This window comes from Dendrobates tinctorius, unplaced genomic scaffold (assembly GCF_039654945.1).
Source record: "Dendrobates tinctorius isolate UK_male_01 unplaced genomic scaffold, ASM3965494v1 ptg000007l, whole genome shotgun sequence".
NCBI lineage: Eukaryota > Metazoa > Chordata > Amphibia > Anura > Dendrobatidae > Dendrobates > Dendrobates tinctorius.
In genome coordinates, this window is record NW_027361675.1 from 1840956 (window position 1) to 1866081 (window position 25126).

General features: G+C 44.3%; 1 protein-coding gene across 2 annotated transcripts in view; it reads right to left on the bottom strand.

The window, feature by feature from the left end:
- Positions 1-25126, bottom strand: part of NFYC (nuclear transcription factor Y subunit gamma) — a 74452-nt gene that overhangs the window by 8816 nt on the left and 40510 nt on the right. For both annotated transcript variants that reach the window (XM_073571830.1, XM_073571839.1), the window contains exons 4-8: positions 17383-17496; positions 15373-15468; positions 11779-11952; positions 11405-11563; positions 10130-10237 (exon numbers count right to left, since the gene is read on the bottom strand). In XM_073571830.1, coding sequence (XP_073427931.1) covers positions 10130-10237; positions 11405-11563; positions 11779-11952; positions 15373-15468; positions 17383-17496 — 651 coding nt within the window. The remainder of the gene's footprint in view (positions 1-10129; positions 10238-11404; positions 11564-11778; positions 11953-15372; positions 15469-17382; positions 17497-25126) is intronic.

Consider the following 25126-nt stretch of genomic DNA (forward strand, 5'->3'; position numbering starts at 1 on the left):
ATGCTTCTGCCGTTAGGAGGCTGACACCAAGTGAAAAAAAGAGGTTAGCTCCTCCTCTGTCGTATACACCATCGCCCATATTGCGGGTGGAACTCAGTTTGGTGCCAAAGCAGTAGGAGGGCAACAAAATCAGCCTTAATACAGGTACAACATGTCCAGAAAAGGACCACCCTTATATCACATAAATAAATGCGTATTAAACAAAAACAGAGCCAACTGGCTAATAGGGTGGGTGCTGAGCATCTCGGAGAAAAGGATTTTACGGTGAGTTTATCACAAAAATCCATGTTTCTCCTTCGCCTCATTGGGGGACACAGATACTGTAGGACGTCCTAAAGCAGTCCCTGGGTGGGAGATTGACTCACCGATCCAAGCTACATGCACCTCTTGTTTAAAGGTGCGCCACCGCTGCTTGGAGAATCCTTCTACCCCAGATCGCATCCGCCAAGGCCTGAGTATGACTATTATAATGTCTGGCAAATGTGTCCAGGCTGGACCAGGTTGCTGCTTTGCAAACCTGTTCCACCGAAGCCTGATGCTGAAGCACCCAAGAGGCGCCCACTGCCCGAGTAGAGTGCGCTCTGATCCTTGCTGGGATCAGCGTGCATCTAATGCGGTAGGACTCCTGAATAGTCAAACGAATCCATCTGGCTATGGTCGATTTTGAGGCGAGTCCCTTCCTGCGCCCTTCAGGGAGCACGAACAGCGTGTCCGTCTGACATAAGGGCGCCGTCCGCGACATTTACCTCCGGAGGGCTCTTACCAGGTCTAACGTGTGAAGAGCCTTTTCAATACGGTGCACCGGTGCTGGACCAAATGAAGGCAAGACATCATCCTCAGTAATGTGAAATGAGGACATGACTTTCGGCAGAAAAGGAGGGGGCTGGGTCTGAGCACCACCTTATCCTTATGGAAAGTGAGGAACGGAGCTCGGCAGGATAGGGCCGCCAGCTCTGAAACCGGCCTGACAGAAGTGATGGCCACTAGGAACACCACTTTTCAGGAAAGGTACCTCAAGGCGATATCCTGAGGCGGTTCAAATGGAGCTTCCTGCAGAACATTTAGGACCAGGTTAAGGTCCCAGGCATGCATAGGTGCCTTATAGGGAGGTACCAAGTGGGAGACTCCCTGGATGAAAGTCTTCACCTGCAAATTGGTAGCAATTCTGCGCTAGAACAGGACGGATAAGGCCGATATTTGTCTTTTGAGGGAACTTGGGGCCAAGCCCGAGTCTAGGCCCGACTGGAGAAAAGCCAAGATGTTGGGGATCGAGAATCTCAGGGGAGAAACACCGCGGCCTCGACATCAAGCAAAGAACACCTTCCAGGTGTGGTGGTAAATTCGTACCGAATCCGGCTTCCGGGCGCTAACCATTGTAGCGACCACCTTGCTCCCAAACCCTGCCTGGGTTAGAATCCAAGATTCAACGGCCATGCCGTCAAACACAGGGCCCCTGAGTTCGGGTGGCAGATCGGTCCTTGAAAAACTAGATCTGGGCGCTCTGGCAGGCGCCAAGGAACGTTGGCGACCAGCTGCATTAGATCTGCGTACCACGCTCGACGGGCCCGTCCGGAGCCAGCATAATCGCCGGAACCTTTTCCGTCCTGATCACTCTTGGAAGTAGTGGCAGCGAGGGAAATAGATATGGGAGGCGGAACCAACGCCTCCACAGCGATCGCTCGCGGGTCCCTGGCCCGAGCGACATATGTGGGTACCTTGGCGTTCACCCTGGAAGCCATCAGGTCCACATCCGAAGTTCTACACAGTTAACAAATACGATGGAAGACCTCAGAATGTAGTGACCACTCTCCAGACGCAAGACTCCACCGGCTGAGAAAGTCTGCCGCCCAGTTCTCCACACCCGGGATGTAGACTGCCGAAATCACTGAGTGGTTTGCTTCGGCCTACTGAAGAACGTGCCCCACCTCGCGCATAGTTGCTCTGCTGCGGGTGCACCCTAGGTGATTTATCTAAGCCACCGCCGCAAGAGTATCTAGCGTGATGCTGACATTTTTCTCGCGAGCCCGTATTGAAGGGCCTATGACCAATAGGTCGTCCAAGTAAGGCAAGACGACTATGCCTCAAGAATGCAGTATGGCCATGACAACTGCCATAACCTATGTGAACACTCTGGGAGCCGTGGCTAACCCGAAAGGAAGCGCCACGAACTGAATGTCGACCGTTGATGGTGAAACGCAGTAACCTTTAATGAGGAGTAAAAAATGGGATTATGCAGATATGCGTCCTGGATGTCGATCGAGGCCAAGTATTCTCCCTGCTCCATGGCCGATATGACTGAACGGAAAGACTCCACCTGGAAATGTCTGATCCTAATGAATTTGTTCAGATGTTTGAGGTCCAAAAATCGGTCTGACATACCCGTCCTTTATGGGAACCGCAAACAGGTTGGAATAGAAGCCCTGAGTCCTTTCATGCTCTGGCACGGGAACAATGATCCCATTGCGCTGGAGCAATTCGATGGCTCCAACAGAGCTCTTGCTCTGGGAAGACGAGCAAGAAAAAACCGTGTGAGGGTATCTGACCAATTCTATTTTGTAACCTGAGGCCACCAACTCCTTTACCCATGCGTCATGCGCAACACTGAACCAGACGCGGCGAAACCACAGTAGCCGGCCGCCCACCTTGCTGGTGTCGTCTGGCAAGCGCCTCGAGTCATTTGGCTGACGATCTTTGGGATCCGGATCCCCTCGATCTGGCTTTTGAGTTCGCATTCTCCCCAATGGGTTGGTTCTTTTGAGACCTGCCGCCCTTATCCTGGTTGGAGCGGTCTGAAGCGGCAGAATTGGCCGCTGTGGTCCACCCGGGGTTGCTAAAGGATGAAAACGTGCCTAAAAAGAGTGGCGAAAAGGCGGTTTGACCTTTTGTTGAGGGAGATAACAGCTCCTTCCTCCTGTGGAGTCGGAGATAAGTTTACCCAACTTCAAGATTCCACGGCCATGCCATGTCCTTAACTATAGAGCTCTTCTGATAGAAATTGTGTTAGCGGCCGCAAGTGCCGAGCAATTGCCGCATCCAAAGACGCATTGATTACGTAATCTCCGGCCATCGCGATCTGACTCGCGATTTCCGATCCTTCTGCAGGTAGCTCTTGCTTAATGATTCTGACCATGAGATCATGGACTTGGCTACCCAAGTTGCTGCGAACGAGGGAGAGCGCGCTGATCCTGACGCCTCATATACTGAGCACCCTGAGCTCTCTATGAGGCGATCAGTGGGATCCTTAATAGAGGAAAGGCTAGGCCCGGATAACAGGGTTATAGTGGCTAGGCGCGACACCGGTGGATCCACCGTCGAAGATTCTGTCCATTTTTTACGGAGGTCCGGGGAAAATGGATACCTTGTTCGAGTGCCTCTTGACCCGAGAAACGCCTGTCTGGTCGTTCCCTGTGTCCCTGCACTATGCCCTCAAACGCAGGGCGAGAGGAAAAAATTCTGTGCGGCCGCTTCCTCACTTAAAACGCCACCTTATGCAACATAGCCGCTGCGGGATCACCCTCAATCCCCAAGGTCTGACTGACGGTTTCTATGAGGCTATTCACTGTTTCATGTGACGCTGGAGTATCCAGGTCAAGGAGCTCGTCTGAGTCGAGTTCTGAGGTCTGCTCGCTATCAACCACTGGTGACGGGGAGTGAGAAGCAGAACTTACGGATGCCAAGGCACCGGATGGACTGGGCGACACTGTGTGGATTAGTTTCCCTCGGGTCTGCCTGGAGTGAGAGCGGCCCCTGCAGGCGAGAGGCTCTTGTGAGGTGGAGGTCCCCTCTAAGGCCGGCGAGCCACTGTCCCTGCCCCCATCTGGGGCATGAAGGGACTCAATTGCATGAACTGTGACAGTGATAGGGCCCACTCTGGGGGGCTTGGCACATTGGTCGCGGTCGCAGGGGAGGACGGACACTGAGGTTCTGCACAGCGGGAATCCCGAGCCTTGTCCTCTGCGGTCTGCCCACACCAGCATTGTGGGTTTGGTCGCAGGGGAGGGCTCCTGGGCGTGTTTGGAGTCGCCGGCTTTGCATAATCGCTTGCTCTGCGCCCGCAGAAACGCAGCCAGACAAGAGATACAGTATGTCCGAAGAAGCAGCATGCATCTGTCCGCTACTGGGGATGGGGGGGAAGGAGGTAGCACTTACCCCAGTCCTGTGCCCCCCCCCCCGTTCCTGGACGCCTCTGTACAAAAATCACACTCCACCAGCTGTGGGGCGGACCGCCAGCATATAAACCAGTCCAGGGGCGGTACTTCCGGGTCTGCGGCCTAGCCACAGACTAAATTTATCCCCCGCCGCCCAGGCCTGGGGGAGGGGCAGGCCGCCGGAAGTGACACGCGACACGGAGGCGGAACTTCCGGTCGCAGCCTAGCTTCGGCTTCAATTTATCCCCTGCCCGCGACGGGGGGGGGCCGCGAACTCCACGGCGCCACAAAAAATGGCGCTACTTACTGGCGCGAGCTTCTCCGCACTGCTCTGCAGCCACTGGCCGGTGGCATCTGACAGCTAAGGGCTCCAACCCCGGATATTCGCCGCAGAAGCCCTCCCAGGCCCTCTCCTCACTGATGATCCTCTTTAGCTTCCCAGCTCAGGTATGTGAGGGGGCCTTGACAAAATAGGACGGTGCAGGCACCCTAGCTCCATCTAACCCCTTCAGGGGGTGAGGAGAGGGACCGTCCGCCGCCTTGCAGCACCACAGTCTAAGCATTGGTGGAGCAGTGGGGGCCGCACGGACTAGTCTTGTGCCTCCGTACAGCCAATGGTTTAAATACCTAGGGGTGGTCAGGGCTAAGTCCGGCATTGTGTCCCACGCCGCGGGAGAGGTTGGGGGAGATCGGACCCTTTCAATAGGGTCCGTCGCCCCTGTCTCATCTTCATGGGAGAAAAAAGAAAAAGTCTGGAGCAAAACCAAACATATGTGCCTCCATGGACACTAAGCAAAAAACTGAGTTCCGCCTGCAATAGGGGCGAGGGTATATACGACGGAGGAGGAGCTAACCTCTTTTTTTTCCCCACTTAGTGTCAGCCTCCTAGCGGCGGAAGCATACACCCACAGTATCTGTGTCCCCCAATGAGGCGAAGGAGAAATTGCAGGTTAAAAAACAGCTCAGATTAGAGACCAGGTCAATGCCACACAGAGTTCTAGCAGCAGACACATCTCTACAACAACTGTTAGGCTGTGTTCACACACAGCATTTTTTAGCGGTATTTTTAGCGGGTTTTCCTATAAAACCGCTAAAAATAAGCTTCCCATTCATTTCTATGCATTCTGCACTTTTTGTGCATATTGATGCGTTTTTTACCGCGAAAAAAAACGCAGCATGCTCATTAATTTCGCGGATTTTTCCGAGTTTCTGGCTAGTTCTATGCGTTTTGAAAATGCGCGGAATAAAAAAAAAAAAGCATAAAAAACACACGTTTTCTGCGCAAAAAAACGAGCAGAAAAAAACGCGCGGTTTCTGGGAAGGGAGTCAGGTTTTTAAGCAGAAATTTTCTGCTACGTGTGCACTTAGCCATAAGAGGAGACTTTGTGCAGCAGGCATTCATGGTAAAATAGCTGCTAGGAAACCACTGCTAAGGACAGGCAACAAGCAGAAGAGACTTGTTTGGGCTAAAGAACACAAGGAATGGACATCAGACCAGTGGAAATCTGTGCTTTGGTCTGAGGAGTCCAAATTTGAGATCTTTGGTTCCAAACAACGTGTCTTTGTGCAACGCAGAAAAGGTGAACGGATGGACTCTACAAGCCTGGTTCCCACTGTGAAGCATGGAGGAGGAGGTGTGATGGTGTGGGGGTGCTTTGCTGGTGACACTGTTGGGGATTTATTCAAAATTGAAGGCATAGTGAACCAGCATGGCTACCACAGCATCTTGCAGAGGCATGCTATTCCATCCGGTTTGCGTTTAGTTGGAACATCATTTATTTTTCGACAGGACAATGACCCCAAACACACCTCCAGGCTGTGTAAGGGCTATTTGACCAAGAAGGAGAGTGATGGGGTGCTACACCAGATGACCTTGCCTCCACACTCACCAGACCTGAACCCAATCGAGATGGTTTGGGGTGAGCTGGACCGCAGAGTGAAGGCAAAAAGGGCCAAGTGCTAAGCATCTCTGGGAACTCCTTCAAGACTGTTGGAAGACCATTTCCGGTGACTACCTCTTGAAGCTCATCAAGAGAATGCCAAGAGTGTGCACAGAAGTAATCAAAGCAAAAGGTGGCTACTTTGAAGAACCTAGAATATAAGACATATTTTCAGTTGTTTCACACTTTTTTGTTAATTATATAATTCCACGTGTTAATTCATAGTTTTGATGCCTTCAGAGTGAATCTACAATTTTCATAGTCATGAAAATATAGAAAACTCTTTGAATGAGAAGGTGTGTCCAAACTTTTGGTCTGTACTGTATATATGTCATCGATATTACATAGTGTATTACATATTTACAATTTATTACAGTTTTTTGTGTTCTAAAGTTGTATTCCAATAAATATATATTATGTTCTATCTAAATATCTTGATAATTGTATCATAAAAATGATTAAATATCTGATGTTCACATTGTACTACAATAAATTTTTCACTTAAATATAAGCAATATGTGGGAGTCGGTCTAAGGGAAATTGAGGAGTCGGGAGTCACAGGTTTGGCTTACCGACTCCACAGCCCTGTTAGCGGCGGCCGTGCGCAGACCCAAACAGGTCTGTGCAACGCAAGTGTGAAACTAGCCTTAGGCCGCTATTTAGCCATGAACTGCCATGGTAAACATCAGGTCCACACAATCATGATCTCATGGTGCTGATGGGGTTAAAGAGGAAGCCTCCAAACTGTTAATCATTTATATGATATAGTCACTACTGACAGCAGCACCTAAGGGGAATAAAAACTATAGTTGGTGCCAACACTGATTGTGGCCGAAAACCGCAATTGTCAGCTATAGTGTACAGCCGATAGCTGCTGGATTGTCACCTGTATGGGGATGCTAGTCTCATATCTGAGGACAGGTTAGATAATGACCGCCAAAAGACGTATTGGTGGTCATTAAGGGATTAAGGATCTCTACAGTCAGGTCCCATCTCAACAGACAAGAATGGGTGAAAATCAGCCTGTTCAGCCAGTGAGAAGATGGGACCCAATAAGTAGAAACCTGTGGAGACCCAGCGAACATCAGAATATGAACTTTGGGGAAACTGTAAACGTGAATATTGCTTTTTGTTTTAACCCCTTAACGACCAGGGGTATTTTTGGTTTTGCATTTTCATTTTTCCCTCCCCTTCTTTCCAGAGCCAGAACTTTTCTATTTTTCCGTCTATATGGCCATGTGAGGACTTATTTTTTGCGGGACGAGTTGTACTTTTAAAGGACACCATTGGTTTAACCATGTCGTGTACTCGAAAACGGGAAAAAAATTCCAAGTGCGGTGAAATTGCCAAAAAGTGCAATCCCACACTTGTTTTTTGCTTGGCTTTTTTGCTAGGTTCACTAGATGCTAAATCTGACCTGCCATTATGATTCTCCAGGTCATTACAAGTTCATAGACACCAAACATGTCTACATCCTCTTTTATCTAAGTGGTGAAAAAAAATTCCAAAGTTTGCTAAAAAAAAATTTGCGCAATTTTCCGAGACCCGTAGCGTCTCCATTTTTCATGACCTGGGGTCGGGTGAGGGCTTATTTTTTCCATGCCGGGCTGACGTTTTTAATGATACCATGGGGCTTATTTTTTCCATGCCGGGCTGACGTTTTTAATGATACCATGTTTGTGCAGATACGTTCTTTTGATCGCCCGTTATTGTATTTTAATGCAATGTCTTGGCGACCAAAAAATGTAATTCTGGCGTTTTGAATTTTTTTCTCGCTACGCCGTTTAGCGATCGGGTTAATCCTTTTTTTTATTGATAGATCGGGCGATTCTGAACGCGGTGATACCCAATATGTGTATGTGGAATTTTTGTTTTACTGTTTTAATTTGATTGGGGCGAAAAGGGGGGTGATTTGAACCTTTAGGTTTTTTTAATTTTTTTATTTTTAAACATTTTTTTATTTTTTAAACTTTTGGCATGCTTCAATAGTCTCCATAGGAGGCTAGAAGCATGCGCAACCCGATCGGCTCTGCTACATATGGGCGATGAGCAGATCGCCCATATGTAGCAGATTTACTGCTGTGCTTTCACCGGGTGGCGCTGAAAGCCATATGCCTGGATCAACCATAGGGTCTCAGAGACCTCTGGTTGTCCAGGCAACATGACGCCGACCCCCGATCACGTAACGGGGGTCGGTGATGACGTCATTTCCGGCCCGGCGGCCAGAAATGCTATTTAAATGCCCGCTGTCAGCTTTGACAGCGGGATTTAACTAGTTAATAGTCGCGGGCGGACGGCGATTCCGCTCGTGCCTACTGCGGGCACATGTCAGCTGTTCATAACAGCTGACATGTCCCGGGTTTGATGCGGGCTCAGCGCCGGAGCCCTCATCAAAGCAGGGGAGATGTCTGATGACGGACTGTGTCCGTCATTGGACATTAAGGGGTTAAAGATCGACCGTTGGTAAACAAATCTCAATTGAACAACCCCTTTAAAATGTAATTCTAGGTTCATATGTTTGAAGCATATTTAAAATAAAAACTATTTGCCATTATAGGAATAAAAATATGATTTTTTTGTTACTCGCAATTAGCACTACAAAGTTGCAATTTTTTTTTATTGTTTTTAAAAAACACAGTAAAAGTTAGACTAGGCATTTTTAAAATGTGCCAAATTTATCAGAGTAGTTCACTTGCATCGCAAGTCCCATTCCCTTGTCAAGCAAAGTGGAGAAAAAAAAAAAAAAAGGAAAATGACTAAAACAATTGAGAAATACGGTGCAAGTCACAGTATCTAACTAAAGCCAATATGCTCTGAAATTCATTTTCTACAGACCCACAGCATAGGAATAATGTAAAATAGCAATTAAAAACTACACCGTCAACAACTAAGGCAAATTGAAAAATAAAACAAACTGAATGAAACACATGCATAAATAATGTCAGAATCTCACAAGACGAAAAGTAAAGGTGCATATAAATATATATCCTCTATATCAGTGTTTCCCAAACTTCAGTCCTCACAGCCCCCACATGTCAGTTTTCAAGATTTCCATAGTGTTGCACAGATGAGAGAATTCCTGATGCCTTGATGATACTTCTACCAACTGTGCAATACTAAGGAAATCCTGAAAACATGATCTGTTGGGGCCATGAGGACTGCTCTATATGATTGATGACCAATCGATAATGAAAAGATGAGAAACTAAGAGAGAAAGCGACAAAAGGCCAAAATGGTGGCAAAAATGTCAAGCTTTATTATATCTAGACATAGGTGCACATAGGGGAAGGAAACAACCAGGAAAAAGGGGTGAAAATCTAAAGTGTGTAACATGATGAATATGTTTGTTAAAAAAAAAAAAATAATATACACCATTTATAATGAATCCAAGGTATCACAGAATACACTTATAGTTAACAGTGGATTATTAATGAAGACAAAAAGATCTTCAAATATCTAGAAATAAAGGCAGCTGCCGAAACGAGCATCGGGGTGGGCGCATTTTTGCGTGACCATTGGCTTCTACCCAGGTATACATATTCATAATATTTACATTACCTACCTTCATAGTATATTACATAGCCACATTATATCTTGGATTACTTAGCCACATTATATCTGCTAGGGGTCCTCATTCCTTCCAGGTATCCATGCACCATATCCTACGCTTTGGGAGCACAAACACATGCCAACTTACTACCTCATAGTGTATAATACCAGAAATCTTTACTATGCCGCTTCATTTTAGGTTATCTCTAGGTATTTAATGACGAAATTTTCAGCCGCATTCATAATCCTCTATTAACAATAAACATATACTGAGATACCTTGGATTCATTATACTTGGTGTATAGTGTGTTTTTACATACCTGTTACTCATATTACACACTTTGATTTGCACCCTCTTTTTTCTGGTCGTTTCTCCTCCCCAATGTGCACCTATATCTTGATCATAAAGCTTGACATATTTACCACCCTTTCGGCCTTTTGTCGGTTTCGCTCTTAATTTCTTAAGTGAGACAAATGTAAAGTGAAAACTACCTGCTGTGCATTGGCTGTTAGGGTCTGAATCTGTCCCTGCACGACTTGTGTTCCAGACACTGGCTGAGCAAGACGTATGTATTGAAGCTGCCCGGTGTTGAGCTGCACCTACAAAATAAAAAGGGGCAAAGGGAATTAGAAGGCAACAATAAGCAGAATGTGATAAAGGTATGAAAGATCATCCAGATTCTATGTCGTCTATGGCCAGCACACACCTCTCTACTGCCTTATTTACAGGTCAGCACTTCTTCAGAACAGTCACTTCTGTTTTGTGCTTTTGGTTTGCAAATACTAATCAAAAATACCGGAGGTGTGAATAAGGCATAACATGATGTGGAGAAGCATAGGACAAGGTTTGTTTGACTTTCTGCCCGTTTCCAGACAATCGGTGCACATACTAGTACTCGCAAGTTCTTGGGTAATAAATAATACCATGTGCTAGCACTAGTAGCCGGCATCACTTGCAAGACAAGCGGACTGACTCTTCCCAACTAGTAAGTAATGGAGTCTGGCTTATGAAACTCCCAGTAAATAGGCTAGGCTAGGTTTACAGGCACAAAAGTTTCCACTTCTGAATAATACCATATATTAAACACCAATAGCCTAAGGGCAAAGGTGTACGGAACCTGATATTATCTCTTAATATCCAGCCATTTAAACTTACATAGACACATTTTAAAGGTCATTTAAAGATCAAACTAAAAATCAAGAAAAACTATAGCATAGGCTGAGATTTTTCATCTTTCTTGACATCTCTTTCTCAAATGAGGCACTGCAGAAAGCATCCTGACCAAATAGGTAACTATAAATGCGAAGGACCCAAGCCAAAGTCCGATATCTGGAGTGAAAACACTTTGGAAAGTAGCAACATTTCAGCACAGCACGTTGTTGCTCAAAAATCTTGTGGCTTTTGGCAGATTCACGCCAGTTTCGTACACCAAGACAAGTGTAGCTGGGGCAAGACTTGGCATTGCGAAGCTAACTCATTTGATTCATGACGATCTGTAGCGTACCCAACAGCATAAGTTTCCGGATGAAGATTTGAGGCTTGGTCTCTCAAAAGCCAAGGGGCCTCTGACTCCACCATGCACCCCCTCATCAAGAATAGAGTGAATAATGGTGGTCTTGATGAATTGGGGCCATAGTATCTTAAACGCAATGAAAGATTTCAGGTAATTTTATGTTGAACATATAAGTCAACCTCGTCTATGCAAAGCATTTGCAGCAAACAAGATAAACTAAGAAAAGCAGTAAGCAGCTAGCCAGCATACATACCGGAATCTGCTGGATCTCTCCTGTATTGGTGATTATCTGCTGCATAACTTGCATGGTTTGTCCTGTTCCACTTTGACCTTGCTGGTTCTGACCTTGTGGCTGGGCCTGGACAATCTGTACTTGCTGACCTTCTCCCACCTGCATGGTCACTGGTGCATTCTATACAGGAAATATACAAATGGAGGAAGAGCATAAGACTGGGGCTACACCGCAATTTTGGCCTCAAAACAAGTCACATGGTCAAAGATTGCCATGTGCAGGTGCTACATGGAAGAAACATCAGCAGCACATAGTGATCTTTGACTACAAGACTTGCTCACAAAATTAAGGGTAGAGAAGTAGCAAACATGTATGTGTAAGCATATTCATCTGACCTGTCCTTGCTGTGGCTGCGCAATAATAATCTGGCCAGGCTGGAGAGTAGCTGCGGAAGTAGTAGTCTGCTGACCAGCCGCTTGCCCCTGGACTTGCACAGCTGCTGGTTGTTGCGCCAATGTAAAGTAGTACTGGACAGGTTCCGCTGGGGTCACGGCTTGCCGAACCTCTTCCTAATCCATTCAATAGATTAAAAAAAAAAATATGAATAAGCTATACCAAAAAAAAAAACCAATTTATTAACAAAGTATGAAAAAAAAAAAAAAAAAAAAAAAAAAAGGTTCTCAATTCATGAAGAATACTAATGCACACATCTTAGACGAGGGGCGTGCGCCTTACTACAACAACCACTCCAATCCATGCTGGAGCGGCAGTCACCATGCACCTGTCCAGTCACAGCTGCACCCACTACGCGGGAGCTTGGCCAAAAGGCGTAATAACATCAAGAGTCTCATCATTTTAGCATAGCTTAGACTTGCGCCAAAATTATGAGACTTTTCAAAGCTACATCAGAATACTGGGGTAAAGCTTTGAAGAATCGGGTCCAATGTTCTCTCAAATGCCGGAGTGATTCAATGAAGAGCATGAATCGAATGACAGGTTCCCTTTAACTTAGTGCATGTATTCTAATTGGGTTTACTCGCTCGTTTCTAGTTCACATTCTTAGAGCATCTTCCAGATCTATATGTTCTTACGGTTATTCCATGGCTGGGGGAGTAAACACCCTTCTCCCAGCCACATCATAGTCACAGCTGAGAGTGTAGGATGTTTACAGACCCTGCACACGGCTTTCGTTCCAGCTCCAGGAAGACTTAGAGCGCACTTTCTCCATCAGAACAAAGATTTCATACATCAGTTACCTTTCCTCTCATCCGCTCATCTGGCAAACACCCAAACATTTTTCACAAAAGGTCCCCATTGTGTCTGGTTAGGTTATTCAGAAATAAGGGGCAAGGTGTAAGAGATGCTACACACCAATTATCAAGGTCTCACTGCCGGAAGAAAGTCAGCAGCATGAAGGATGCAGAAAAGGTAGCTATTATCGGCAGTGGTTTATGTTCGCCATAAACTACACTATAGTGAAGCTGCATAGAAGCTGCGTAATCGCAAACTGGAGAAAAACAATTACATTAAACAGGGTCTTTCACCAAAATTTTCATTTTGAACTGGACACACAATGGGGCTGTGGAGCAGAATATTATATATTTTTAAAAATGTCGCCTGTTGGAGATATTAGCAAAGTATTTAAGTATTTGACACCAAATGAGTTGACAAAAAGTTAAGCCCAGATGGGTGTTAGACACTATACTTCTTTCCTTTGATAGTTGCAGTCTGCCTAGGACTGCTTACCATCACACAGGGAGAAGAATATCACACCCCGCTGTAGCTCAGAGCAGGTTTGTCAGTGTGTGAGATGTAATCACACATGTACGCTGTGCGTAAACAACTTGTATTCGCTCCGCAGCAAGCTCAGGGTTATGATTATTACTCCTGTGTGCGACACACAGACAATGCAGAGCAATTACAAGTGGTTTACGCACAGCGTACGTGCGATTACACCTCACACACCGACAAAACCTGCTCTGGGCTATTAGTGGGAGGTGTGGCTTTTTTTTCCTTCACCCTGTAGGATGGTGACAATCATAGGCAGGCAGCAACACTAAAAAGGGAAGAAGTATATGCCCGAGTGAAAACTGTCCGATAATAACCATTTAGGCTTAAGAAAAACGAACCAAAAAAATCTCAATTTTTTGAAGACTATAGAACAAAGACAACACTTTGACAAGTTGCAAGATTTTTACACCCAACGCCGCCAAAATTGGAGAAGTTGGGGGCGGTAAACCACATCTTGTCCAATTCATGATGCTTAGGAATGAGTGAATAGCTTCAGGTAACAGCTTATCTGAATAGCTACCACGGTATCGTGGATACCTGGAGCGCTCCCAATCATCAGCTGTTTGGCGCCGTAGCTGCATGTGTCACGGCTGTGAGACAGTCACAACACATACACGGAAAGCGTGTGTGATGCAACTGTCACACAGCCGCAACACATGCAGCTACGGCGCCAAACAGCTGATGATTGGGAGCGCTCCAGGTATCCACGATACCAAGGTAGCTGTTCGGGAAGCGCTGTAGCTATTTGGTTAAGCTGTTATCTGAAGCAAATCGCTCACCCCTAATGACGAGCTTGCGTCAAGTGTTACTCCAATCATGTGCCTCTGACTCCAACACGTACCCTCGTTAAGACCAGCACGAACATCATCTGTCTTGATGACTTAGGTCCTAATAACTGTAAAAAGGGGTGCAGCTCTGCATTTGCTATCCAAACCACCTAACTTCCACAATCTCGTTCCCACACCAAATTCATTAAAGAAAAATTACACAGCATTTTTCCTGATGTGACAAGATATGAACATGACTTCTGATTGGCAGCAGTCCCCCTTGATGTTGATCCTAGGAGACAGTCGAGGAACACAAAGCTGATTACAAAAAAGCAACACTGGTCTGTGTGTATAATTTTTTTTTTCACATCCTGGGACCATTGAAATATAGTTGGGCCCAGGGATCCCCACTTAAATTTCACCCATTACCCTTGGCAGAGAGGAGTGCAGCAGCCAACAGCTGTAAACATCCGACTGAAAGCTTTTTTACCATAGTTTCATAGCTTCCAGTCAAGGATGTTTACAGCAGCTGAGACTGCCTGGAGATAACACGGAGCGGAAACCCGACATGTGCCATAACTAACATAAAACAGTAGTAATCCAATTGGGGCAGTAAGGCTTTTGGGGGTCTTGATGTGCTCAAATATCATTTAGAATCTAATTCTACTTTTTGAAAACAAAACAAGACATGGCAAGCTAGGATGTGCAGATACTAGGTAATCCACATGACCACTTATTCGAGAACATATCGGCACCCAATTTAAAAAATAAATAAAAAAAATACCAAAATACCATCAAGCACATTACCACTATATCTAGCATATATTTAAAAATCCCCAGAGGCCCACTTTCTCTTTCAATGTAGATGCAGAGACCCCGATTCCAAGTATCTCACATGCTGAGCTGCTTATTGTAGTTGTTCTGTGTACAATGTGCATAGGCAGAAAGTTGCTGATCAGTAGTGTGGGCAAGGTTAAACAGGGGTCAGCATTCAGATATCTGCTGCAGATAAAACAGTGATTTGATCAAAATGACAGCACGCAGACCAGGAAGTGACACAGCTGGAAACAGGGTCTCTGCCCCTACATTATGCTGTTATCAGATGGGGTAGCAAAAACCTCCATCTGAGAACAGGAAATGGGGCTTCCTTTAATCACATGGCTGCGACACTAAAGCTCTGCTCACACTTCCTCTAGCGCTCTCCCCCCCCAAATCAGAATTTTGCTGCTCGGAGGATCCACAGAAACAGGCAATGTAACACACATCTTATTGTTTAACATGCAAGTGAACATGATGGCAGCCAGTAATATAACATTCCACAATTACTAATTTCCCCACGCCAGCACTGAAGCACTCAAGTGGACAGCTTTGGTGCTGTCTGTATAGAAAGTGGAGCCTGTACAGGTTCAGCATTTGCAGGAAGAGACCTACCTGACGTTTTGGAGGTTTCAGCTCATCACGGGGTACAATGTCAATAAGGAAATCAAACTGGTCAAACTTTGTAATTGCCATGGCAATGTCATTCCTCTAAGAAGACAAAGAAAAAAGTAAAGAGTAAATATATTATTCTTAGAAACCGTTCAAGGACTTAAACTTCTTTTTTTTGTTTAGATTAGTCTTTTATTTAAAGGAACACACACGTAAACAAAAAAAGTTAGATAAAAACATGGTTAACCCTATATGTGCTTAAGTCGTGTGGGCTTCTGCACTGAAAGCCCAGCTGCTAGAAATAAAGTTAATTTCCTTTTATCTACAGCCTCTGGCTTTCAGTCATAGAAGTGCGACAAGCACAGCTTCAGTCAGCGCTCAGTACACAGTGAGCAGTGGCTATAACCACGCCCAGGCTCTGAGTGACAGGTGGCTCTCTACTGATACACTGCTGAGCCGGCTGTCAGTCAGCGGTGGGGCCTTGTTACAGCTGCTGCTCACTGTATACTCGGAGGTGACTGAAACCGTACTGGCCGCACCTCGATGACTGAAAGCCAGAGGCTGCTGTGAGGAATAAAGCTAATTTCCTCCTGGCAACCGGGCTTTGAATGCGTCAGCTGCAGGTTAATAATATTTATATACACACACACACACACCAGGTTCCTTTTAAGCTCTAGGAGATAAGCATGCTAACAGGGTCTTATTGGGGGAACACCATATTGGATGGGATGGCAAGATATGTAGACCATCTAGAAATACATTTACTCAACATGCAGTTTGCAGCAAGACCGGAGTCGGAGCTAGTTTTGGGTGGTTATTAGAAATGTATGGACCTCAGCTTTAAAAAGATAACATTTTTATTTTATCACCTTCCCCATGTTGCATTTACACAGACAGATAGTGGGGTAATGAGCACTCCCTAATAATTGGTCAGTGTAAACAGGCTGTCAATGGAGCAAATCGATTGTTTGGCGAATTAAATTATTTTTAGTCTAGTTTAAAAATGATCACCCTCCCATCCCCCATAGGCCCCACTTGATTATGCACCTGTGTCTGGGCCTGTTTCATTCATCCATGGTTGCTGGTTTGGCAGTGTGGAGATCAGATCTGAAATGTCCAGATGTCACGTCCGGACCTGGTCGGCCTTTATCTGCGCTTGCCCTTCTGCGTCATGGGAGTGTTTTAGAAGTGCTTCAGGTACGTTTGCATTTAATGTGGTCTTGTTTTTAATACATTTAGGAGGCCGTAATGGCACAGCGTATATAAAAAATGTAGAGTAGAACTGCCCAATATGAGAATGCCGTGACGTGGTGGGGTGGCTCAAAGAATTGATCAATTGTTTGCTAAAATGTCTCATTTCAAAATACAGTTAGAAATCAATGTGTATATGCACTTTAGATATTGCGTGCTGACCATAGGCAGCGCTGGCTTCATGGCTTTTTTTTTTTATTATTAAAAATGATCACTCAGCTGCGCATCATCCAGGATATGTGCTGCTGTGATAAAATGTATACTGTATGTATGTACTGACCGTACTCACAATTGTTCTGTGCGCTTGGAAGTGCAGCTGGCTTGACTAAATAAGCCATTAAATGACCGCAGATTGACTTACATGGCAGTCGTTTAAAACAGCAATGGTCGGGCAGCATAGGTGCAGCCTTAGTTAATATCTGAATAACATTTGTTATACCCACTATTAATGAAGTCAGAGCATAGAAAAATATAGAAGAAGTCGGAAATCACTAACTGCACAACAATGGTTTAATGAATGGCTTATCGGTGTCTGGTCCATCTCGCATATTATGGAGGTTTATTTGGAAGCCAACATGAGATAAACCTTTATGAATAGTAAAGTAGATAGGATGGCCTCCTTCTATAAATGTCAGCTATAGCTGACAAAGTACAAAAGATGGGACACCTACAATTATTTGCGCCTTGGTTGATAAGTTCAATTGGACAATATCTAAACGCTGACAGTTCCCATGAAGGCCTAAAGCACTCCAGCATCACTACCTGCAATGTCCTCCTTTTGTTGTCTTCTGTGTGAATCCAGGCACGCAGGGTCAGCTCAGTTATAAAAATCTGGGCAGCTTTAGCAAATAGTACTGGGGCTTCAGCGCTGATCATCTAAATAACAAAGGAACATAAAAAAGAAGTTAAAGACAGAGAAATAAACTTGCCAGCCACACTCAGCCACTCCCCACCTAAGAAAAGGCAACCAGTTTTACAAAAAGTTGTCAGAGTTGGGTTGGACGAACATAAAAACACCAAAGGCTGTATTTTTATTTGTTTTTGCTTAACTATGAGTTGCACAATAATTATGTAGTTTCAAACTATTTTACACCATATGTCTGGTGAAAACGGATATACAGATATTAGAATTTTGAACAAATGCACTGTCTAATCAACCTTTCTGACCTTGAGAGCCACATTCAGCTCCGAGAGAGGGCTGTGGGCCACATCCAGCTCCCACCCACCCTCACAGTAGTGGCAACCAAAGCCCCCATTACAGGTATAATTATAGTCAAAGCTTTTCAACAGGAATCACCCCAAAGCAGTATACCAAGATCCAGGGGTTCCAACAATACAACATTCAGTATTGTCCCATCAAGCTCTCCGACCAAGCTGTCGCACTCAGCTTCAAGCACCTCCTCTGACAGGTAGTGTCATCCTGTCTCCAGCGAACCATACTTCGTTTATCTCTAAACCCCTAAGAACGGTGTATGTGCTTCCAGAGCTACTGATCTGTGCAGAGCTACTCACACAATTCACCATTTTGAGATGTGCTCCTTATCTGTTTGCTAGACCTGGAGCTAATGCACCAAGCTGGCAGACAGCCGCGAGCCACAATTCATGGGATTGTGATCCACATGAGCCTCCTGTGCTACAGGTTGAGGACCCCTGCTCTGATCCTATTCTTAAAGGTGTTCTGTCAAAATATATTGAGCTTAAATATAAGTTATCAATAGCAAATCAATTTAGGTTCCCAACGATCAGCTGTTAAAAGATCCAAGCTGGCTGGAAACTGGAGGGTCACGATCACTATATTTTAATTCACTATGGTAAAATACACACACCATCCATTACAATGAACCTTAGCAGAAAGTATAGCCCTGCACACTTCAGAATTCATCTGCTGCTTCAGTCTTTAGTCACATCAGCAATAAACACTAGTGATCCAGTGTCATTGTAAGCCATGCATACCCATGCCATCACACTGCCTCCACCATGTCTTACAGAGTATGTGGTGTGATTTGAATCATGAGCAGTTCCAAGCCTTCTCCATTCTTTCTTCTTCCCATCATTCTGGTACAGGTTGATTTTAGTTTCATTCGTCTAAAGAATGCTTTTCCAGAACTGGGCTGGCTTCTTTAGATGTTTTAGGCAAAGTTTAATTTGTAATTTTTAAGGCTGATTAATGGTATGCACTATGTGGTGAACCCTCTGTATTTGCGCTCATGAAGTCTTCTATTTATGGCAGACTTGGACACTTCCTGGAGAGTGTTCTTCACTTGGGTGGATGTTATGAAGGGCTTTTTCTTCACCATGGAAAGGAATATGCCATCTATTACTGTAGTCTTTCCAAGGACATCCAGCCTCTTACGAGTTCTCAAGCTCATTTTTTTTTGCAAAACATACAAAAACTGTTTATTTGGCTACTCCTAACATTTCTGCTAGCTCTCTGATGGATTTTTTTCAGTCTCTCTCTTCCATTGAAAGCTCATATGACAGCATTTTGTGGGTTCACAACAACAGCTTCCAAATGCAACTGCCACACCTGGAATCAGTTAGACCTTAAACCTGCTTAGTTGATGAAGGATTAATGAGGGAAAGAGCCAATTAAAGAGATTTTGGAAATATCTGACCAGTGACTTTTGGTCCCTTTAAAAAGAGGCAGCTATATATTATTAGAGAGCTGTAATTCCTAAAACTTTACTCCAATTAGGATGTGAAAAACCTCAAATTAAAGTTGGCACTTAAAGGGAATCTTTCACCCTTTTTTTGGCCGTGCAGCTGCACGGCATAGACATCGGGGGCTTATCTACAGCAATCTGTAATGCTGTAGATAAGCCCCCGATGTAACCTAAAAGAGAAGAAAAACACGTTATATTATACTCACCGAGGTGGGCGGTCCGGTCCGATGGGTGTTGCCGTCCCGTCCAGCGCCTCCCTTCTTCATGCGATGACATCCTCTTCTCCCGTCCTGTAATGGCTCCGGCGCATTGCTCTGCCCTGTTGAGGGCAGAGCAGAGTCCTGCAATACGCAGGCGTCGGGAGAGGTCTGGCGCCTGTGCACTGCAGAATTCTGCTCTGCCCTCAACAGGGCAGAGCAATGCGCCTGCGTTGGAGCCATTGCAGGACGGGAGAAGAGGACGTCATCGCATGAAGAAGGGAGGCGCCGGACCGCAACACCAATCGGAACCGGACCGCCCACCTCGGTGAGTATAATATAACGTGTTTTTCTTCTCTTTCAGGTTACATCGGGGGCTTATCTACAGCATTACAGAATGCTGTAGATAAGCCCTCGATGTCTATGCCGGCAGCTGCAAGGCCAAAAAAAGGGCGACAGACTCCCTTTAAGTACAATCATATTATAATATAAAACCATCTTTAATATCATTTGGTAAACAGCAATGCAAAACTTGTGTCCAAATATTTTTTGGAACACACACACACACACACACACACACACACACACACACTATATATATTTATAATGCACCACACCAAAGGATGCATGTTCTGTCCCCCATTGCTGGTCTAGTCAAAATGTATAAAGATCAGTAGTAAGAAAAGTCAAGGTTATCTCCTCATTTATCAGAAAGCACACCTGTCACTGTAGGTACCTTTTCAGTATAAGTGTGTGCCATGTTCATACACAAGGTATAACACTATCTGGCAATTACATGATTTGGATCTTGTGGTCTTTCACCAGTTTTCTCCTCTGTAGGCTCTCCATTTGTCAGTTGTTTGTTGCCTACCAGGTGAAGACTAGCTGCTACAATGACTCCTATACAGTAAACACTGAGAAGGATTTCTGCTGTTTTTTCTTTATAGCTGATGCGGCATACAATACATTATACAGAAGCAACAAGTGCTCTCCTCTTCATAGGGTATAATAAGTGGTGTAACCGGACATCTCACTGTGCTGGCAGTCTGTCTCGCATTGGAAAAGAGATTGGAGCCTTTTTTTGTTATTTTTCCCCCCACAGTGAATTGTGAGCTCTTAAAAAAAGGGAACAACTGTCTCATAAGTGAAGGAAAGAAAAGTGTGTGGTAAAAATGAACGTCAGGGTAAGTCCACTGACCGGAAAAAAAAAAAAAAAAGAAGAAAAAAAAAGAAAGAAAACAATGCTGGTTTTGGAATCTGTTTAAGTGGTGGGACACAAAAAAAAAAAAAAAAAGTAAATTTTTTTTTGCCTTGCATCACTATTTTACAAGATTTTATTTCATTGTTGCTTTTCTAAGCAGAAGTTTCTGAGCAGAAGTTTTACTGATACCAATTTCATGTACATTTGATGCCTTGACTGCTTTTTTTCGTGTGGAGGAGGGGTGGAGTGACAAAACAGGCGAGCACTGATGCACGTTTCATTTAAATGCCGCTGTCAAATACCGATAACAGAATTTACATGGTTACCAGTTGCGGCTGTGGAAGGGAAATGGAGAGTCCCCAAAATCCTAACTGAGGGGTATAACTGTGCATAGATTCCTTGGCCACAATAAGGTGCACTGAAAAGCATAAGAATTGAAAGTAATTTTCTCCAGCACCATCACTAAAACGTACAATGCTGGTATGCTATTATATAGGGCCTTAGTCCGCTCAGCCACTGTACGGCTCGTGTAATATGCATTTTGGGGGCGACAACTCATTTAAAGGTGTTTATTAAGAAAATGACTGACAAGTCTTCTACAGTCTCATCCATTTTTTCCCTATCAAAGTCTTCCTCAATTTAATCCTGTATAAAGCATGCAGCGCTGACGGGTTTCTCTGTCAGCAGAAGACCATTTACTGTGGGTGAAAACTAAGCTAGATGCCTTATATTGGGGTCTTTATACAGCAATGTTTTATTAGTGATTACACATACATCAAGAACTAACACACACAAGTTACAAGTGAGCATCTGAAGGTGAAGAACAAGTACTGAAGCAAAAAAATACACCCACACTACACAATAATAAAGCCATTAGTTTGTTTGTACACACAGTAATGGCTCATTTAATAATTTACTTAACCCCTTAGTGACAGAGCCATTTTGCAGCTTAATGACCAGGCCAATTTTTACATTTCTGACCACTTTCCCTTTATGAGGTTATAGCTCTGGAACGCTTTAACGGATCCAGGTGATTGAGAATTTTTTTTTCGTAACATTGTACTTCATGATAGTGGTAATATTTCTTCGATATGACTTGCGTTTATTTATGAAAAAAACGGAAAGATGGCAAAGTTTTAAAATTTTGCAATTTTCAAAATTTAATTTTTATGCCCTTAAATCAAAGAATGTCACAAAATACTTAATAAATAACACTTCACACATGTCTACTTTACATCAGCACAATTTTGGAAACAATTTTTTTTTGTTAGGAAGTATTAAGGGTTAAAAGCTGACCAGTGATTTCTCATTTTTACAACAAAATTTACAAAACCATTTTTTTTTTTTAGGGACCACATCACATTTGAAGTCACTTTGAGGGGTCTATATGGCAGAAAATACCCAAAAGTGACACCATTCTAAAAACTGCACCCCTCAAGGTGCTCAAAACCACATTCAAGAAGTTTATTAACCCTTTACATGCTTCACAGGAACTGAAGCAATGTGGAAGGGAAAAAAAATAATATTTAAAGGGAATCTGTCACTACTTTTTTCGCATATCAAGTAAAAATATGATTGGATTCAGTGTCTATGTAAGCATTATACCAGTGCTTTCCATACCCCTCGACTCCCCACCTTTGATCAATAAATACCTTTTATATTCCTCCCACGGTGTATGTAAATCTCCTCGGTCCGTTCCAATGGGCGGGGCTTATTGTTCCTCTCTCCCCTCTTCCTGGTTTGCTCATTTGGTGCAATTCCTGCGTTCACATACATTTAGCATGCGTGCGCATTCAAATGTCCTCCCGTGAGTGCACAATATTGCTTTGCAAAACTGTGGGCAAAGCATAAAATTATTATTGCGCATGCGCCGGCATACGCCATTACGCTCTATGGCCCAGAAGTATTGCGATACTGCATTGCATACTGCGCAAGCGCGAGAGGACATTTGAATGCGCACGCGCGCTGAATCTACGTGAACTCAGGAATTACACCAAATAAATGCACAGAGCAAACCAGGAGGGGGGAGACAGGAACAATAAGCCCCGCCCTTCAGACCAGACAGAGGAGATTTACATACACCGCGGGAGGAATATAAAAAGTATTTATTGATAAAAGGGGGGAGGTCAAGAGGTGTAAAAAGCACTGGTATAATGCATAGTTGACACTTAATTCTTATCATATTTTTACTTGACAGGCGAAAAGAGTGGTGACAGATTCGCTTTAACTTTTTTTTTTTTTTTATATACAAACATTTTACTTCAGAACCAATTTTTTTTATTTTCACAAGTGTAAAGAAAATGAACTACAAATTTTTTTGTGCAATTCCTCTTGAATACGCAGATACCCCGTATGTGGGGGTAAACCACTCTTTGGGCGTACAGCAGTGCTCAGAAGGGAAGGAGCACCATTTGACTTTTTCAATGCAGAATTGGCTGGAATGGAGATTGGACGCCATGTTGCGTTTGGAGAGCTCCTGATGTGCCCAAACAGTAGAAACCACCCACAAGTGACACCGTTTTGGAAACCATGTGCTTCACAGAGGTTTAATGTAGAGCAGTGAAAGTAAAAAAAAAAAAATCATTTTTTCCACAAAAATTAATCTTTTCACCCTCAGATTTTTTCTTTCAACAAGGGTAACAGGAGAAAATAGACCCCAAAGTTGTTGTGCAATTTGTCTTGAGTACGCCGGTGCCCCATATGTTGGGGTAAACCACTGCTTGGGCACACGTCGTGGCTTGGAAGGGAGGGAGCACCGTTGGACATTTTGAACGCAAAATTGGCTGGAATCAATGGTGGTGCCCCATGTTGCGTTTGGAGACCTCCTGATGTACCTAAACAGTGGAAACCCCTCAATTCTAACTGCAACCCTACCCCCAATTCCAACCCAACCCTAACCCCACTCACTTTAGCCTAACTCTAACCCTAACGGGAAAATGAAAGTAAATAAATTTTATTTCATTATTTTTCCCTAACTAGGAGGTGATAAAGGGGGTTTTATTTACTTTTTTTTTTTTCATTTTGATCACCCTATCACAGTGACCAAAATGAACCAACAGGAAAAATCTTCGTATTGTTGCCAGGTGCAGCAGGAGGGCCGAGGAGCACCGGGAGGGAGGGAAATTGGGGACCCCATTTCTCTTTCCTCTGAGGTGAGATTTCTTTTTTACGGTCGCCGTTATGCGGTTAATAGCGGCGATTGCAAAACCGGGGTTGGTAAAACAGACTGGAATCATGTTCTCTGGGGTCTCGGCTACCCCCAGCAGCCGAAATCCCGGAGAAAATCCGAATCTGGGGGGCGCTATACACTTTTTCCACAGCGCCGTTAATGGCGCAGTGGTTTAAGTACCCTTTACTACTGCCGTTAAAAGGCGTATCGACGATCGTTAAGGATTGTTTTTTTTTTCAGTACTCATTCTTTACCTTCAGATACTCACAGTAACTGGTGTTTGTTAGCTGCTCTTACACCTCAGTGGAAAAAAAAAATTAAGTAAATTTAACCTATCTGATCTAGTTTAGCCCTGATGAAATGTATTATGTAATGTATGCCATCCTTCATATACATGCTGTTTGTCTAAAAAGGTAGCTTAGCAAGTAGACAATGTGGGTGCATTTGGGATTAGGAACCAAAGGTATGAGCAGGGGGTCCAGGGGTTAAATCCCACCAAGGACAACATCTGCAAGGAGTTCATATGTTCTCCCCGTGTTTGCGTGGGTTTCCTCCAGGTACTCCGGTTTCCTCCCACACTCCAAAGACATACAGATAGGGAATTTAGATTGTAAGCCCCATCGGGAACAGCGATGACATCTGCAATGTGCTGTGGAATTAACAGCGCCATATAAAAGTGCGGAAAATAGACAAAATATGTTCCTTGTTTTAAGCGGGACAAACCAAGAAAAGGAGACCATTACCCTTAAAAGCAGCACTCCAGCGTTTTTTTTTTTTTTATTAATTAAACCGCTGGAGAGGTGCTGAATATCCAAGTCCCCAGCTCCTTATCCGATACGTCTCTTCCGATGCTTTCATCTTTTTTGGCCATGACTCCTGAGGTAAGTGACCTGCCAGCTGCTTCAGTGTTTCATGAAATGAGCCGGACATCATTAATCAGTGCAAGCCTATGAGAGCCTCCTTCTGGCTGTCAGACTTACATTGACTGCGTGTAGCACAGCTTCTGATATTCCGGCCAGTCAGAAGCTGTGCACAAAAGATGGCACAGCAGGACTGAAGACGCCAGAGGGAGAGTACATGACCGAAGGCAGAGGACTTACTCTAAAGCATCACTCCAGTGGTTAAAAAAAAAAAAAAAAAAAACTCTTGAGTGGTGCTGTAAATAACTATCCCACAATATTTATAACTAGCTGAAGAGCCCGGCGCTGCCCGGGCATAGTAACTAACTGTGGTTAGTTATAACAAATTATAATTATCCTCCATCCCATAGTCCCAT